At 39.1% G+C, this 15255-nt stretch overlaps 1 protein-coding gene across 1 annotated transcript; it reads right to left on the bottom strand.

Annotated features, from left to right (window-relative positions):
• Positions 1-13391: 13391 nt before the first annotated feature.
• rrs1.L (ribosome biogenesis regulator 1 homolog L homeolog) lies at positions 13392-14812 on the bottom strand. Its single transcript, NM_001091602.1, is given in 1 exon segment — positions 13392-14812. A coding segment is annotated over 1 exon segment (1029 nt). The 5' UTR covers positions 14763-14812; the 3' UTR covers positions 13392-13733.
• Positions 14813-15255: the final 443 nt, after the last annotated feature.

Genomic DNA, 15255 nt, shown 5'->3' with positions numbered 1-15255 from the left:
ACTGAGGCCATCTCCCATAGACTCCATTTTCATCAAGCAATTTGACATTTTGAAACATATTTCATTTTCTCTGTAATATTATAACAGTACCTTGCACTTGATCCCAACTAAGATAATATTAATCCACACTGGAGGCAAAATAATCCTATTTGGTTTATTTAAATGATATTTTATCAAGCAAAGTATGGAGATCGAAGTTATGGAAAGACCCCTTATCAGGAAAATTCCAGATCCCTTTTTGTACTTGATGGTAACTAAGCTGCACAAATCCATATTTGTGTCAAAACAATCCTATTAGGTTTATTTCATGTGTAATGATTTAACAGACTTAAGGTATTGTGATCCAAATTATGCAATGATCCCTTAACAGAAAACCTCAGGTCGTAAGAAATCTGAATAACAGACCCCATATCTGCACAATAGCACAGTTTAAAGATTGGGTGAAGCCCTATTGCCTTTATTTGTTTTACGAGCTTGTCTAGGATAGGGCTGCCACCTTACAGTTAACTATTGATTGCCAGGAAACAGCTAGAAATCTTAGTAGGTTAAATAAATAAAGTTAATAAAGTAAATATCATCTTCATCTTACCTGTGGCAAAGTTCCTTTCACCAAGGCCAGTATATCCTCAACAGTATATCCTACAGCTGCCAAACCATCATCAACAGTCAGATTGTACAGAAATTTCCGTAACGTGTCTGCCAAGATAAGCCCAGCGTCTTTGATTCTGGCAGTCCGGATGTCAGCTCCTACATGAAGACATAAAGGTTTGACTGTGGGCTCCAGAGGAAGCATGTTCTGGGTTTAATTTGGCCTCAAAACTGCTTGAATTTATAAATATTCATCACCCCATACTCACTCTACATTAGTGTTTTATTCTATGTTAAGGTGCATAAATGGCCATGGTAACTGCAGAAGACTTTTTATTTTATTAAAGTTGGATTATATTACTTTCCAAAAGATATATTTAGCAAATTGAAAGAAAATAATTTGCAGACAAGGAAATGTTATTGGCATTTTGGCAATTGTGAGTATTTGGGGACACCTAGTGTTCAAAAATAGTTTTTGCTGCAATTGCTCAGGCTACACAAGGACCAAATAATGAACAATTATGTTCAAATAATGACATTTTTTTTAAGATCATATCATCAACCTTATGGAACTTTCTAAGAATAAAATTTGAATGAGGAAGATTCAAAACAAATCTAATCTGCACAGGTATTATATACTTCTCATTTTCAGATTCAATGTAACATTATCAACACCTTTTGCACTGCCACTAACTGCTATAAGAAAGGCAAATTACTCAACAATTAAACCTGGTCATGCAACTGAAAATTCTGCCACCCACTATGGAGTTAGGCCTAGCTTGGAGCCCTCCAGTCATCAGGTTCACTGAGAAAAGTTTTATGCAGGCAGACCACAGGTGGTAGGTCAGAAAGAAAATGAAATTAAAAGAAAATTATGCTTCATAATTATACATATATATAAGTTGTATATTCATAAAGTCATTGGATTGCTCTGGTCAGGATCCTGACACTTATCCAACCAGTGCAGATATAGAGTGCATAATGTGAATACAATTTAGGCTTGATCCTTGATAAAGGCCATAACGTGGGCCAAAATGTATGCACAGTGATTTTAAATAAACTATTATAATTCACAAAGAATGGAGTGTTGATCTTTTATGATCTATTAACTGTGTGGAAAAAATATTATGACAAAAAGCTATAGACAAAAAGCTATATAAATCCATGGGTTCACGGTTGGACTGACCCATGGGGCATTGGGAAGCACCTGACATATTAGTGGTGTGTGGTAGAGCCCTAGACTGGGTTGGGTACCCAAGGAATACCTGCAAAACGTTTGGGTTTGGGGCAGAATATCCCCAATTGCTTGACTGTGCAGGCAGTCTGCAGGTAACCTGCCTGGGTAAACAGCTAAGACGTGGGACTGGTGCCTTTCCACCCTCCCTTGCTAGGGTATTGCAGTTCTCGGTTCGGAAGGTAAGTTAACTTTCTAGGGTCCAGGTCGGGTAAAGGTTCTGGGTAGGGATGGGTTGGGTTAGGGCTCAGTGGGTCCCGGTCGGGCATGGGTCCTTCCGATTGGACCCATGCATATGTATTATCCGCTCCCATGAGCTGAGGGCCTGTGGCAGGAGCACATGGGCCACTAGTTTACTTTGGTGAGTTATTCTACAAAGATTGGTTATGTTTTGTGCTTAAATGTTTCTGGTAAGGGAAAATTGTCAGCCAGTGGTTATGTGGGTTAGTAGGCCTTTGGGGTCATGCTCTGAGGTAACCCAGTCCAACAATGAATGGGTTTTATTTTAAATAGCAATATTGTCAAAGTGTGTCTCAATCCAGTAATAGCAAACAAGCATTTATGTATTCTTCAAGTACTGCAGACCTGGGGGCAGATTTACTAAGGTTCGAGTGAATTTTCGAAGTACAAAAAGTTCGAACCTTAGAGTAATTTTGTGAATACTTCGACCATCGAATAGTATACTGTGGGGTAAATTTATCAAGGAGTGAAGTTCCGCCAATAGAGTGAAATTCCACAGCTCATAATTCATTTCTATGGGATTTTGAAAGGCATATTTATCAATGGGTGAAAGTTCACCCTTTGATAAATACGCCTTTAAAAATCCCATAGAAATGAATGGAAAGTGGCGGAATTTCACTCTAGAGGCGGAACTTCACTATTAACTTCACTCTTTGATAAATATACCCCTATGACTTCGAATTTACTTCGACTTCAATTCAAAGTAAAAATTGTTCGACTATTCGACCATTCGATAATCGAAGTACTGTCTCTTTAAAAAAACTTTGACTTCAATACTTTGCCAACTTAAAACTGCCGAAGTTCTATGTTAGCCTATGGGGACCTTCCAGAGCAATTTTCTAAGTTTTTTATATTTAAAGGAAAATCGTACGATCGTACAATAAAATCGTTCGAATCGTACGTTTCGAAGTACGATCGGAATACGATCGTACAATGAATAAAATCCTCTGACTTCGAATTCGAGTGTCGAAGGATTCAATTTGATGGTCGGATTTCGAAGTATTTTCCACTTCGAAATTCGACCCTTGATAAATCTGCCCCCCAAAATACTTCAGTGGCTCATTAAGAGGACAGATGCAGCAGTATTAAAAAAAGATTCATCATATTCAACACTGCTAGGAGGTCCAGTATATAGGGTCTGGCTGGGATCCCTGTTGATGACCTTTATGAGGGGAAAAACTGCATTTTGCAATAATAGAATAATAGTGTGAAATTAGCGCTCACCACAGAAAAAAATTACAACTTTCTATTCATTTCTACGGAATATTTAGAAAGAGTTTTTCTGTGGTGAGCTCTAATTTGACACTTTGAGTAATCTGCCCCTATATGTAACACAACCTATCAATTCAATTATTGATTTGTGACCTACGTATTGACAACATTTCTTTGTTTACTGGCTTCACATGAACAAAAATAATCTAGTACCTGTACAACAGGTTCCAAAACTTCAGGGAAAAAAGCTATACAAATTACTATAAAGTAATCAAAAGGAAAAAAAGTATTTCTGTTGCCTCCAGATGTCGCTCAGGACACATTAATGCTGTGAATGAAAACACTGCTGGAGATGTGAACAGAAAGGCCATGGGGCTATATAAAAACATAAAAAAGACGAAGGCAAATACATAGTTATGACTGGTAAGATTAAAAATCGGTATCATTAGTTATAACCAATATCTATTTTATCTTCTCTGCACTACAGAGCCTCAGTGCTATAACCTGACTTTTTTGTGCTCACTGGGGCCAAGTGAGGGGCTATATAAAATGTAACTTTGCCTATATACATCCAAGGTGTGACTACACACGCATCCTAACTGTGCCTACAAGTATCCTAACTGTACCCCCACACACACCCGAACTGCGCCTGCATACACACCTTATAGCTGGCCATAGACGCAAAGATACAGTCGTATGAAACAAATATTCATGCATTTTTTCGTAACACGGCTGCAAATAATATCTCTGAATGTATTGCCTACAGTATCTGGTGATATCAATCGGTGTCACTACTATTTGTCGGACATAACTTCTGTATGATTGCCAGAACATTGTCCGATTTCCTACTTTATTTAATCTGAATACTTAATGGTAGGTCAATAGACTGAAACAAAAGAATGTTTGTCGCACAAAATCTGCATGTCTATGGCCAGTTTAACTGTGTCCTGCACAATCCCCACCTAACTGTACCCACACACACCCCCTAACTGTACCCACACACCCCCCTAACTGTGTCTACACACCCACTAACTGTGCTACAAACTAATTAACTGTGCCCACATTTATCCTTACTGTACCTACACACACACCCTAACTGTGCCTACATGTATCCTAACTGTACCCTCAGTTCTTACCATACAGAATGGGATATCTGCATGTACCCTGTCTTCCCATTAAAGGGCCCTGATAGATGAGCGCTTTGCCCATGGGAAATTTCCTATCCTGCAGGCCATAAAGCACCCCCAAGATACCAGCCCATTCACAACCGTTGGAATCACCACAGCAGTCATGGATAATTGCGTAAAAAATGGTTATTTTTGCATGATTACATAGGATAAAAGATTTTGAATTCTTGCCATTATTCAAAATCTGTGAATTTCAGAAAACAGCAAAGGCAGTAATGTATGCCTCTGAGGCAGACGAAACGCGTAAGGCTGAGGGACGTCACAGGAGAGCGCCCTGCTATTGAACACAAGGAAAAGATGCTACAAGCCGATCTGCATTTGAATCCAAGCGTGTGTTCTGGTTATATGCCAAAGGGGAGCTTGAATGGAATGATCTGATCATCATTGTGAGACTACGATTATCTCGGAACGATCGTGCGATCTGTCCATCAACTAAAAAGACCAATTTGCCAGGAAAACAAAGGGGAGCTGCCTGCTTGGCCCTGCAAACATAGAGAGATTGCACTGGGACCGACAAAGATTTTTTAACCTGCCCGATCAATTTCCTGACAGATGTCGGACGAAAAATCGTAAAATGTTCGATCGTTCGAATCCCACTAACCGCACGATAATTTCGAAGGATTGGTCGGACTTCGCTAAAATCGGTCGTTCGGCAAGAGAAATCTTTGCGTCTATGGGGACCTTTATCCCATGTTTCAGTTTGATATTCTGTTTCGGATTTAAATTAGAATGAGTCGTTCACTTAAAACATAACATTTCATAATAGCCAATATAAAGCATTTACTGCTAAATGCATATGTACTTTAAATCACCTACTATATAATCCAGGCCTTCTGACCGAGACAACAAGATTAAATAACCATGTACTTGTTAAAGGTAGAATTAAGAGGTGAAACACTACAATTACAGCCTTAAAAGTATACAACACAGAAGAAAATAAATCATCTTGTGACTATAAATCGATAAGTGTATTAACATACATGTAATCAATAAATCAGATTAATCAGCCTGTCCAAATGTGTGCGTCATACTCTGTCCCATTGCACTGACGCACAAGCCTGCCTGGAATAGCTGTGCCCAATTGTACATTTACAAATAGTTGTTTCTTGCCCAGTGAGACAGAGAGGTGAGCTGCCTGCCATAACAAGCAACCTGCTCAGAATTCCAATGCACAAGGATTAATAGCACGCTGAATACTGAGCCCAAACTCTATTGCATGCAGAATACTGATTGGACAATAGACTGAGAACAGTGAGTCTACACTGAGTATATAAAGTACTTTGCTGCCTTCAGAATCACTTTTACTTTGCTAATGGTGCTGCTGCACTAAAAGAACATTCCATAAAGCAGACATTAGTATGTTGTTCTTGCCATGCTACATTCCAGGCCCCCCTCCTCCCTATTAAGCATTGCTACTGTTGAACTCAGTACTAACATGTCCACTTAGTCTCACAGAGAAATTAAGATGCATAATTGGATGTGCAGGAAATAGTATCTTTGTTACAGTGTTCCCTTGTCTCCTTCTGGAGGGCTGGCTCTTGAGTGCAATACTTTCTGTATTTATCTGGTTGTTTGGCTGGCAGTAATGTGATCCATTCTGGCTGGGAGAGTCTCACTCTCCACTGCTCAAAAATGTGTCACAGTTTGAAATTTGACAAGTATTACCAACATTTCTGATCAGCGTATATGCACACCCATGATGTGTTTACCTTTTTTATTTTATCTTCCTTTTTTCCTTTAATTTAGTTATTTACTTAAGCATGATGCTGTATTGCTTATTGTTATTTTTGTGTAATGACAACTACTGTACCAAAAATAGCTTATACCCAGGGAACTCCTGGTAGGTACATTTAAATATTGTCATATGTTTAAACAACAAATAAAAACTTACATATACTGTATGAAAAAAGACCGCACTCACAGGGCTTATCATGAAAAAAAAGGCTTTTTTTTTTCACGATAAGCCCTGTGAGTGCGGTCTTTTTTCATACAGTATATATATATATATATTAGAGAGTTAGTGGTTGGGGAGCACCGCCCATCAAACACAGAGGATGGTGTGCAGGGTCAAATATTGCACCTACCCATCCAAAAATCCAAAACTCCTGTGAAGCAAATGAATAAAACTTAACCTTTAATAAATCGTTAAAATAAAGTCTAGAGAGCAACATTAAAAATGAGGTTAGGTATAGGAGGCTGATTGAGATGGCAACACCGGGTTAAGGGGGAAATGTGCTAATTGCACTTGAGTTGGTTCAAGGTTGCGGTTGTAACACAAATGGTAATAACTTGGCGCATAGGCCAAATTATGCTTCTATCTGATACAGCCAAGGTTTGCCCCGCACCAAACCAACCCCTTCACCCACTTGAGGATCCCTCCCTTGTGGTATTTTGTTAGAGGAGTGAGAGTCAAGGTGGCAGCGGCACTAAGGCACTTAAATTCATAAAAAGCTCCAATGTATCAGATAATATCCGACCCAAGGATCACTGGTTTCCCCACACCAAGCCAACCCCTTCACCCACTTGAGGATCCCTCTCTTGTGGTATTAGGTTAGAGGAGTGAGAACCAAGGTAGCAACAGCACTAAGGCACTTGAATACTTCAGGAGCTAGATTGTATCAGATAGTATCAGACCCACGGATCATTCCATTGTCCAACCCCTTCACCCACGGAGGTCCCCTCCCAATCCGTCCACCCAGTTTAGCCAATTCTATGTCCCTATCAGACGCCTGCCTAAGCAGAGACTAAAAATGCGCCGTGGTTCTCACTCCTCTAACCTAATACCACAAGGGAGGGATCCTCAAGTGGGTGAAGGGGTTGGCTTGGTGTGGGAAAACCAGTGATCCTTGGGTCGGATATTATCTGATACATTGGAGCTTTTTATGAATTTAAGTGCCTTAGTGCCGCTGCCACCTTGGCTCTCACTCCTCTAACAAAATACCACAAGGGAGGGATCCTCAAGTGGGTGAAGGGGTTGGTTTGGTGCGGGGCAAACCTTGGCTGTATCAGATAGAAGCATAATTTGGCCTATGCGCCAAGTTATTACCATTTGTTTTCCAACCGCAACCTTGAACCAACTCAAGTGCAATTAGCACATTTCCCCCTTAACCCGGTGTTGCCGTCTCAATCAGCCTCTTATACCTAACCTCATTTTTAATGTTGCTCTCTAGACTTTATTTTAACGATTTATTAAAGGTTAAGTTTTATTAATTTGCTTCACAGGAGTTTTGGATTTTTGGATGGGTAGGTGCAATTATGTGGGTCAGTTCTTTTTGTTATCCCCTGATGCTGCAAAAAGCACGAAAATCCGCCATTGAGGTTATATATAAGTCAATGGGAGATATCTCTATTGTCTGTTGGGTTTAGCCCGATAAATTCGTGTTTCTTGGGCAAAAACTCAAAAAAATTAAGCAAATCCTGAAAAAGTCTGAAAAAAATCATACAATTCTGGTTTTCAATCAGTTTTATCTGTATCTGTTTTATCTGTTTTTTTTCCTGATCAGATTTGAGTTATTTTATTGATAAATTAGGCAAAACCAGGGATGGGAGTTTAGTTGAGCTTTTTTAATTAAAATTATGAGATAAATTTGGGATAAATCCCCAGGTCCAGAGCATTCTGGATTATGTCTCATACCTGTATATATATTTAAAAAAGTCCAGGTTTGGTGCACTCAAAACCAGCCAACAAACGCCTGGGTCCAGGTTAAACAAAACATTACAAATCATTGATAACAAACTGCACTCCGAGGACTTTTATCCGTGAAAAAATCAAAAGAAACTTTATTTCAATGTTTGGGCTCCTCTACTCGGGCCGTCTTTCCTGAAGACGGCCCGAGTAGAGGAGCTGAAAAGTTGAAATAAAGTTTCTTTGGATTTTTTCACGGATAAAAGTCCTCCGAGTGCGGTTTGTTATCAATGATTTGTATATATATGTATGTATATATATATATATATATATATATATATATATATATATATATATATATATATATATATATATATATATATATATATAAAACCATGTATGTATGTTTTGATCAGCAACTAGGGGTCATAATGTTTCCAGATTCGGGGAGGTGAAAATGTGTGGGGGCCGACACTGAGCCGGGCCGTGAATGCGCTAATCAATGCTCTCGCACTCATGCGTGAGTTGTCTCTTGCGTGCATGCGTGAATTGGCGTGCATGCATGGGCGGAAGTGCAGAATGACGGAAAAGTACCACACATAGTCGGGGAGAGAGGGGACCGGACATGGGCATAGGCGACAGACCAGGTATGTGCCTGGTGCCCCCCAGCTTTGCGCCAACTCTGTCTACCCCTAGTTCCGGGCAAACCATTCAGCCTGACATTCTTTGAACCATTAACATCATTAACTCATTTAAACAAGGAATCGCATAGCCGTAGCAGTAATATTTGGGCACATTAGTGAAATGATCTGCCACTTGGTCTATACTGCTGCCTGTGTGCTGAAGGTGTTAGTAATAGACATGTACTGTCACGTAGTGATGTGCCGCTCTTGCATACTTCTTTAGTTTACTGTACTGGAACATCAGTACGTCTATTGCACCTTCAGCCCTAAAGTACGTGAGAGCGGCTCGTCACTACGTGTCATTAACACCTTCAGCGGTGCGTCACTACATGCAGGTACATGTCTATTGCTAACACCTTCAGCACACAGGCAGCAGTATAGACCAAATATCAGATCATTTCACTAATGTGCCCAAATATTACCGCTACAGCTAGGCGATTCCTGATTGCACTGTGCTGGCGGGCCACATTATTATTAATTTCATGATGGAGGCTGAGGGCCACTGCAAATTTGAAAACAGCCCACAATTGGCCCCCGGGCCTGACTTTGGACATGCCTGCCTTACTAGTCTTATGAGAAGCAGTGAGGGGTCACATTTGGACTTTGTAGGCATTTTGGCCACATTATCTAGAAAGCTGGTGAACAGAGGGTTTGGTGATTAACAGTATTTAAGTTCTAAAATTATGGGATCTGTTACCTGTACACCCGTTACCCAGAAAACTCAGAATTACAGACTCCATTTTAAACAAATAATTCAAAATTATTTCCCTTTTCACTGTAAATATAACAGCAACTTGTACTTGATCCTTAGTTATAAATAACACTCCTTATTTGGGAGCAAAACAATATTATCAGGTTTATTGTTTAGCTGATATTTTTTTGTAGACAACGCATAGGGATCCAAATGACATTTTTCTTTGTTAATGACTGATAATAGCTTTCACAATTGTGTCTTTATAGAGAATAGTTAATAATTGCAACTTTTGTTGTCCATACCAACAGGAAGGGGCTATTTAGTCTCAAAGTGTATGCCGAGGGGCTTACTACAGTCAATAGTAAACAGCAGCCAACACAACTGTGTTGGAACCTGCTCCTTGTGATGTAAGAAGTAAAGATCACACATTGTAGCAATCCTGATTATAATATCTGTTATGATAAAGGGCTAACATTTCTATTTCAATAAAGGGAAAGTAAATGAGAAATATGAACCCATAAGGCTCTGGCTACACAGAGTTGGCTCCACTGTCTACATTTTGCTGTAGGCTGAGAGAAGAGGATCCGCTCCCTTCTGCATCTCCCTATAGCTGTACTGACAATCATAGTTTCTGCTGCAGTACAGGGAGCAATTGGCTTGAAAATGACCCAAAAATTCTTATCAAATTTGAATCAAATTTTCCCCCCAAAAAAACCTCAAATATCATGAAGGCAATCAGCATATTCAAATAGTTCAATAGACCTCTGCCATTGACTTGCAAATTAACTTGGCAGGTTTTAGGTGGCGAATGTTTGAATTGGAACTGTTTCCAGGGTCGAGCTGTGATAAATCGTTCATTCTAATTCAAATTGGAGAATTAAAATTCGAATTTGTGAGTTTGGAATCCGAATTTACCATTCGAACCTTAATAAATCTGCTCCCTAATGTGAGCTTTGAATATTTGTTTAATTTCTAGAAAGGTCCATATACCATCTAATTATTTTGACTTTTTTGACTCAAGTTTTTAAAGTATAGACTGGATAGGGCTTTATTCAAGGAAACGATAAAAGAGCACAATTTACACAAAAAAAAACTTTTATCAATATATATATATACGGAAAAGGGAATCCCTTATTATGTATGTTGAATTATATTATTTTAATTTCTGGATAATTTTGATCCTTTAAAGTACAAGTAACCCTCTCATGCAAATTTTAATGTTCTCAGTTTATTCAGCATACCTGAAATGTATTTGAATATTTTTTTCCTGTGATATAGGGTTAATAAACTTTAGGCATGCAACCTCATTCCCATGATAATGTTCACCAGTGCTATCCACATATGTGATTATTCAGTGCAAAAACTGCTCACACATCCAGCATTAAAGGATATTTACTATTTCAGAATAAATGTATGTTATTCAGACACATCACATGTGGAGACACCAGTAATTTAAAGAGGTGGTTTACAATTTAGTTAATGTTTTGTATGTTATAGAATGGCTAATTCTATGCAACTTTTCAATTGGTATTTTTTTCTTTTCTTTACTATAGTTGTGGAATTATTCGCTTTCTTCTAGCTATATCCAACTTTCAAACAGAGCTTACTGACCCCATCTAAAATACAAATGCTCTGTAAGGCTACAAATTTATTGTTTTTGCTATTTTTTTTATTACACATCTTTCTATTCAGGCCACTCCTATTAATCTTTCAGTATATTACTCAAAGTGCAGTGCAGGGTTGCTAAGGTAATTTGGACCATGGCAACCTGATTGCAAAACTGCAAACCAGAGAGAGTTGAGGAATAAAGTCAAGTTTCTCATAAATCACAAATAATAAAACATGAAAACCAATTAAAAATTCTCTCTCTACATCATACTAAAAGTTAATTTAAAGGTGAACACCCAATAAAACAGAGTACACTTCCTAACAATTTTCAAATTTATATTTTTCTTTGTAGATATTAGCCGTTTTTTAAAGACTAATATAAATTTGTAACCAGAATGCCCACTGTCTCTGAGCAAAACAGTAGAGGGTGCTCGAATTAGACATTCATGATATTAGCACTGTAAAAACTGCTAATATAATGAAGTCTAAAAAGAAAAAAAAAAAATTAAATTGCAAAAAGAGTACTGAGCAATTTTATAAAAATTTAGCATAGAGTAAATGTCTCCTTTTAAATGACTGTATTGAAAATACCGATGTTTGAAAAAGTAATATAGGAAATGAAAGATAATGGAATTTTTTATTTTTAAGTTCCTATTTTGCTTTACCATCCTTGTAATTAAAGACATACATGTAAATACAGTCAAAGATTATTTGTGCTTATGGTTTTATTCAGACTTCAAAGATAAGACTAAAGGCATTTGACAAGAAAACACAATATAATATGTAATCAATTTGTACTGCAACATTTTTAGAAGCATCATCAATGTAAAATAACTCTTGATTCTGTCTTGATTTGCCTATTTGGCCCATGGCATACATGTTCCTTGACACTGGGTAATAGCTTTAAGCTTTGTTACCTAGACACTTAGGGCACATTTACTAATGGTCAATATCGAGGGTTAATTAAACCTCAAAGTAAAACCCTTCAACTTCGAAGTCGAAGGATTTGCCGCAAATACTTTGATCGATTGATCGAAGTAAAAATTGTTCGATCGAACGATTAAATCGTTCAAATCGAACGATTTTAATCGATCAAACGATTTTTCTACGAACAGAAAAAGCTTAGAAATCTTATGGGGAAGGTCCCCATAGGCTAACATTGTAGCTCGGTAGGTTTAAAGTGGCGAAATATGTAGTCAAAGTTTTTATTATAGAGACAGTACTTCGACTATCGAATGGTCGAACGATTTTTAGTTCGAATCATTCGAATTGAAATCGAAGTAGCCTATTCGATGGTCAAAGTAACCAAAAAAAAACCTTAGAAATTCGAATTTTTTTTTACTTCGAATCCTTCACTCGAGCTTAGTAAATGTGCCCCATAGTGTCACTGTTACTTTGTGATAGAAATGACTATTTGATAATATCTAAAAATAGAATTTAAAGATTTTTTTCCCCAAGAATTTCTGAATTAGCCAAAACGTTACCCATTGTTCTCAGATATTAATAATACTGTTGATGACATTTAGGGGTGACATTATTTCTTGAAAAATAAAAAATATTATTTGCTTTCTTCTCTATTAAAGGTTTAGTGCACCTAAGTTATTTTATTATGACAGAGGTAGAATGCTGCTCCAGTTCAGACATTTCAGACAACTTTAAAAAAAACTGTGACAGCTAGGTAAGTTTTGACAAATCATAAAATAGCTGGTAGGAACATCTCTGGATTACCCATTGTGACCTATTAACTAGAACTATTAGTAGAAAAGCAAGTTACCATTCTCCTCAATTTTCACCCTAACTCGTCTTCAGACTGAGCTCCCCTGCCACTGCTTCAACCATTGGACGAAGGTTATCAGTCTACTGGGTCACTGGGTTATTGCCAGATACAGACCCAGCCTCATTTGTGTGAGATACGGAACTTTTAATAGAGTTCTATTGACACTAGAGAACAACTAGCCAGCTATAATAGAAAAAGTGTCAGGACCATCCATAAGGAGGGTAGGCCTAAAGAAGCAATTCCTCCTACCTTGCTTTCCCCTAGGTCAAAAGTTGGCAGATTTACCTCCTGGTCACTCCTATTTATGGTAGCATTAACCCCAAATCTAATATCTACAGTTATATGTCAAAAGCTTTTTGCAGCATTTTTAATTTTCCAAACGGACATCAGTATGGGGATCCTTAGATTGCTATTTGTTGTGACAACAACCTAAACTTGTCACCCCCTAACTCCCCCCCCCGTGAAAAAAAATAATGATATGCATTCCTTATTACAGTCTTAGTAGTGAGCCTAATAATGAAACCGTAATGTGTAACACAAATATAACTTTTAATAGAGACAGTTGATAACCCCCAATATTCATGTTTTTAATGAGAGGGAGTTACAAAGTCACATTAACAGAAGAGAGATGCAAAACCCATGAAAGTTTATATCCTTAAAGTGAGAAACGTATACACAATCATTTAACTTGAAGGTTTCTAGCGTCTACCTGCAAATAGATGAATTGACAAGGTTTCCTTGAATGAAGAGGATTATGTGGCACAGATAGATGCAGGGTTGATAGTAATAGAAGCACATTCTGAAGATCCATACAGTCCATTATGCAATGTTATAAACCATACAACTTATTATGTGAAAGTCAGTAAGGATGTGTTTGTCCCAGTATTATTTGTGCTTCCTCTTCCCACCGATTCCTTTACCCTTAGCATGTTTTCCTCGGCCGGGTCCTTTACCTTTTCCCTTTTTGCCACCTTGCTGCTTCCCCCCTCTGCCTTTTTTACCCCCCTTTCTCCTTTTGGCAGCCTCCTCTGCATCCTCCTCCCTCATCTGCCTATTCACTGCCTTAGTCATATTCAGGACTGGCTTCTTGCTGTCCATGACTTTCAGTATGTCTAGCTGCTTGCTTTTCTCAGCAGAGAAGTCTCCTATCAGGGGCTGAAACTTCCTCTTCTTGCCCATGTTCCTGGGCTCCTTCTCCTTTGGGAGTTTATCCTGGAACCTGCCCACAGAGGCAGTGGATACCTTGGCCACATGCATGGCTTTGCCCAGCTCTGCTTTGGTCGGCTGGTCGGTCGGCGTCAGCCCCACACCAGGAACCTTCATCTTCTCAGACCGAGCTATATTTCGAAGGCGGTTGAGCTCATTTTTGGCCACCCTCTCCTTCTTAGCTTTCATTCTCTTTGCAAACTGGTCTTCATTGGGATCTGCAGTGTGTGGCACCTCTATCATCCAGTCTTTGGTATCGTCCTTTGCCCGCTTGTAGCCCCAACGCCTTCGCCACTCCTTGTTCACATCGTCCCACGCCAGGTTGGTTTTCTTTTTCTTCTGGATCCCTTTGAGCTTAGCAAACTCTTCCCAGCGAGTGGGTGCTCTGGGCTTAGGCACGGGCTTCTCCCTGGGTAGACGTGTAGCAGGCTCGGGAAGCTTTGCAACAATAGCCTCCTGCAGCTTCTCTGTTGGAAGCGTCCACATCCGATTGATAAGGAGCTGCGTGTTGTCTCTCGCCAGAGCTCGCAAGAACTCATCTTTATTCTGCTGCCGAAAGGCGCTCACGCTGGTGGCGTTTGGGTCACAGGCCAACAGATTGCCCAGGTCGAACTCGACATCAAGCTCCTTATTCACAGTGATGAGCTTTAGCTTTTCCGCCTCTTCTTTCTCGACTCGGGCAAACACTTCTGCTGCCGGCGTTGCCATGTTCTCTAGGAGCGTAAGCGGAAGCACGTGTACTCATCCGGGAACCTGCGAGACGACAGGAAAGTAACTTCCGGTGTTAGGTCGTCATTTATCCACGTGACTGGTTTATTCTAATTATAGAAACTTTATTGACTCGTACAAAGTAAACACCCGCTTGTTATATCTATATACACCCAATGAATGAGCTGGGGTGGGTCGGAGATCATGTTTAAGTTTGCTTCTCTCAGTGGTATATAGCTCTAGCGTCAGCTCAGCCTAATATAACTCATGTGTAGTTGTAAATAATGCTGCTGCCGGTCTGGTTGCTGTAGTCTGACACTCATAAATTACTACGTAACTGGATATTTGTTGTTTAGGACATTAGGCGTCATAGCTACAAGTGTAACTCAGCATTTAGTCTGTAGAAAGAAGTGTGGCCTAACTGCTGCAGATGCAACACTATGTTTGGGTGGAAACACTTCATTGTGGGTCAAAAGAGGGGGAATTGCATTAG

The sequence above is a fragment of the Xenopus laevis genome, chromosome 6L, assembly GCF_017654675.1.
Source record: "Xenopus laevis strain J_2021 chromosome 6L, Xenopus_laevis_v10.1, whole genome shotgun sequence".
In the NCBI taxonomy this organism is placed as follows: Eukaryota; Metazoa; Chordata; class Amphibia; order Anura; family Pipidae; genus Xenopus; species Xenopus laevis.
The sequence above is the reverse complement of the archived record's forward strand: the minus strand, read 5'-3'. Positions and strand labels throughout refer to the sequence as shown.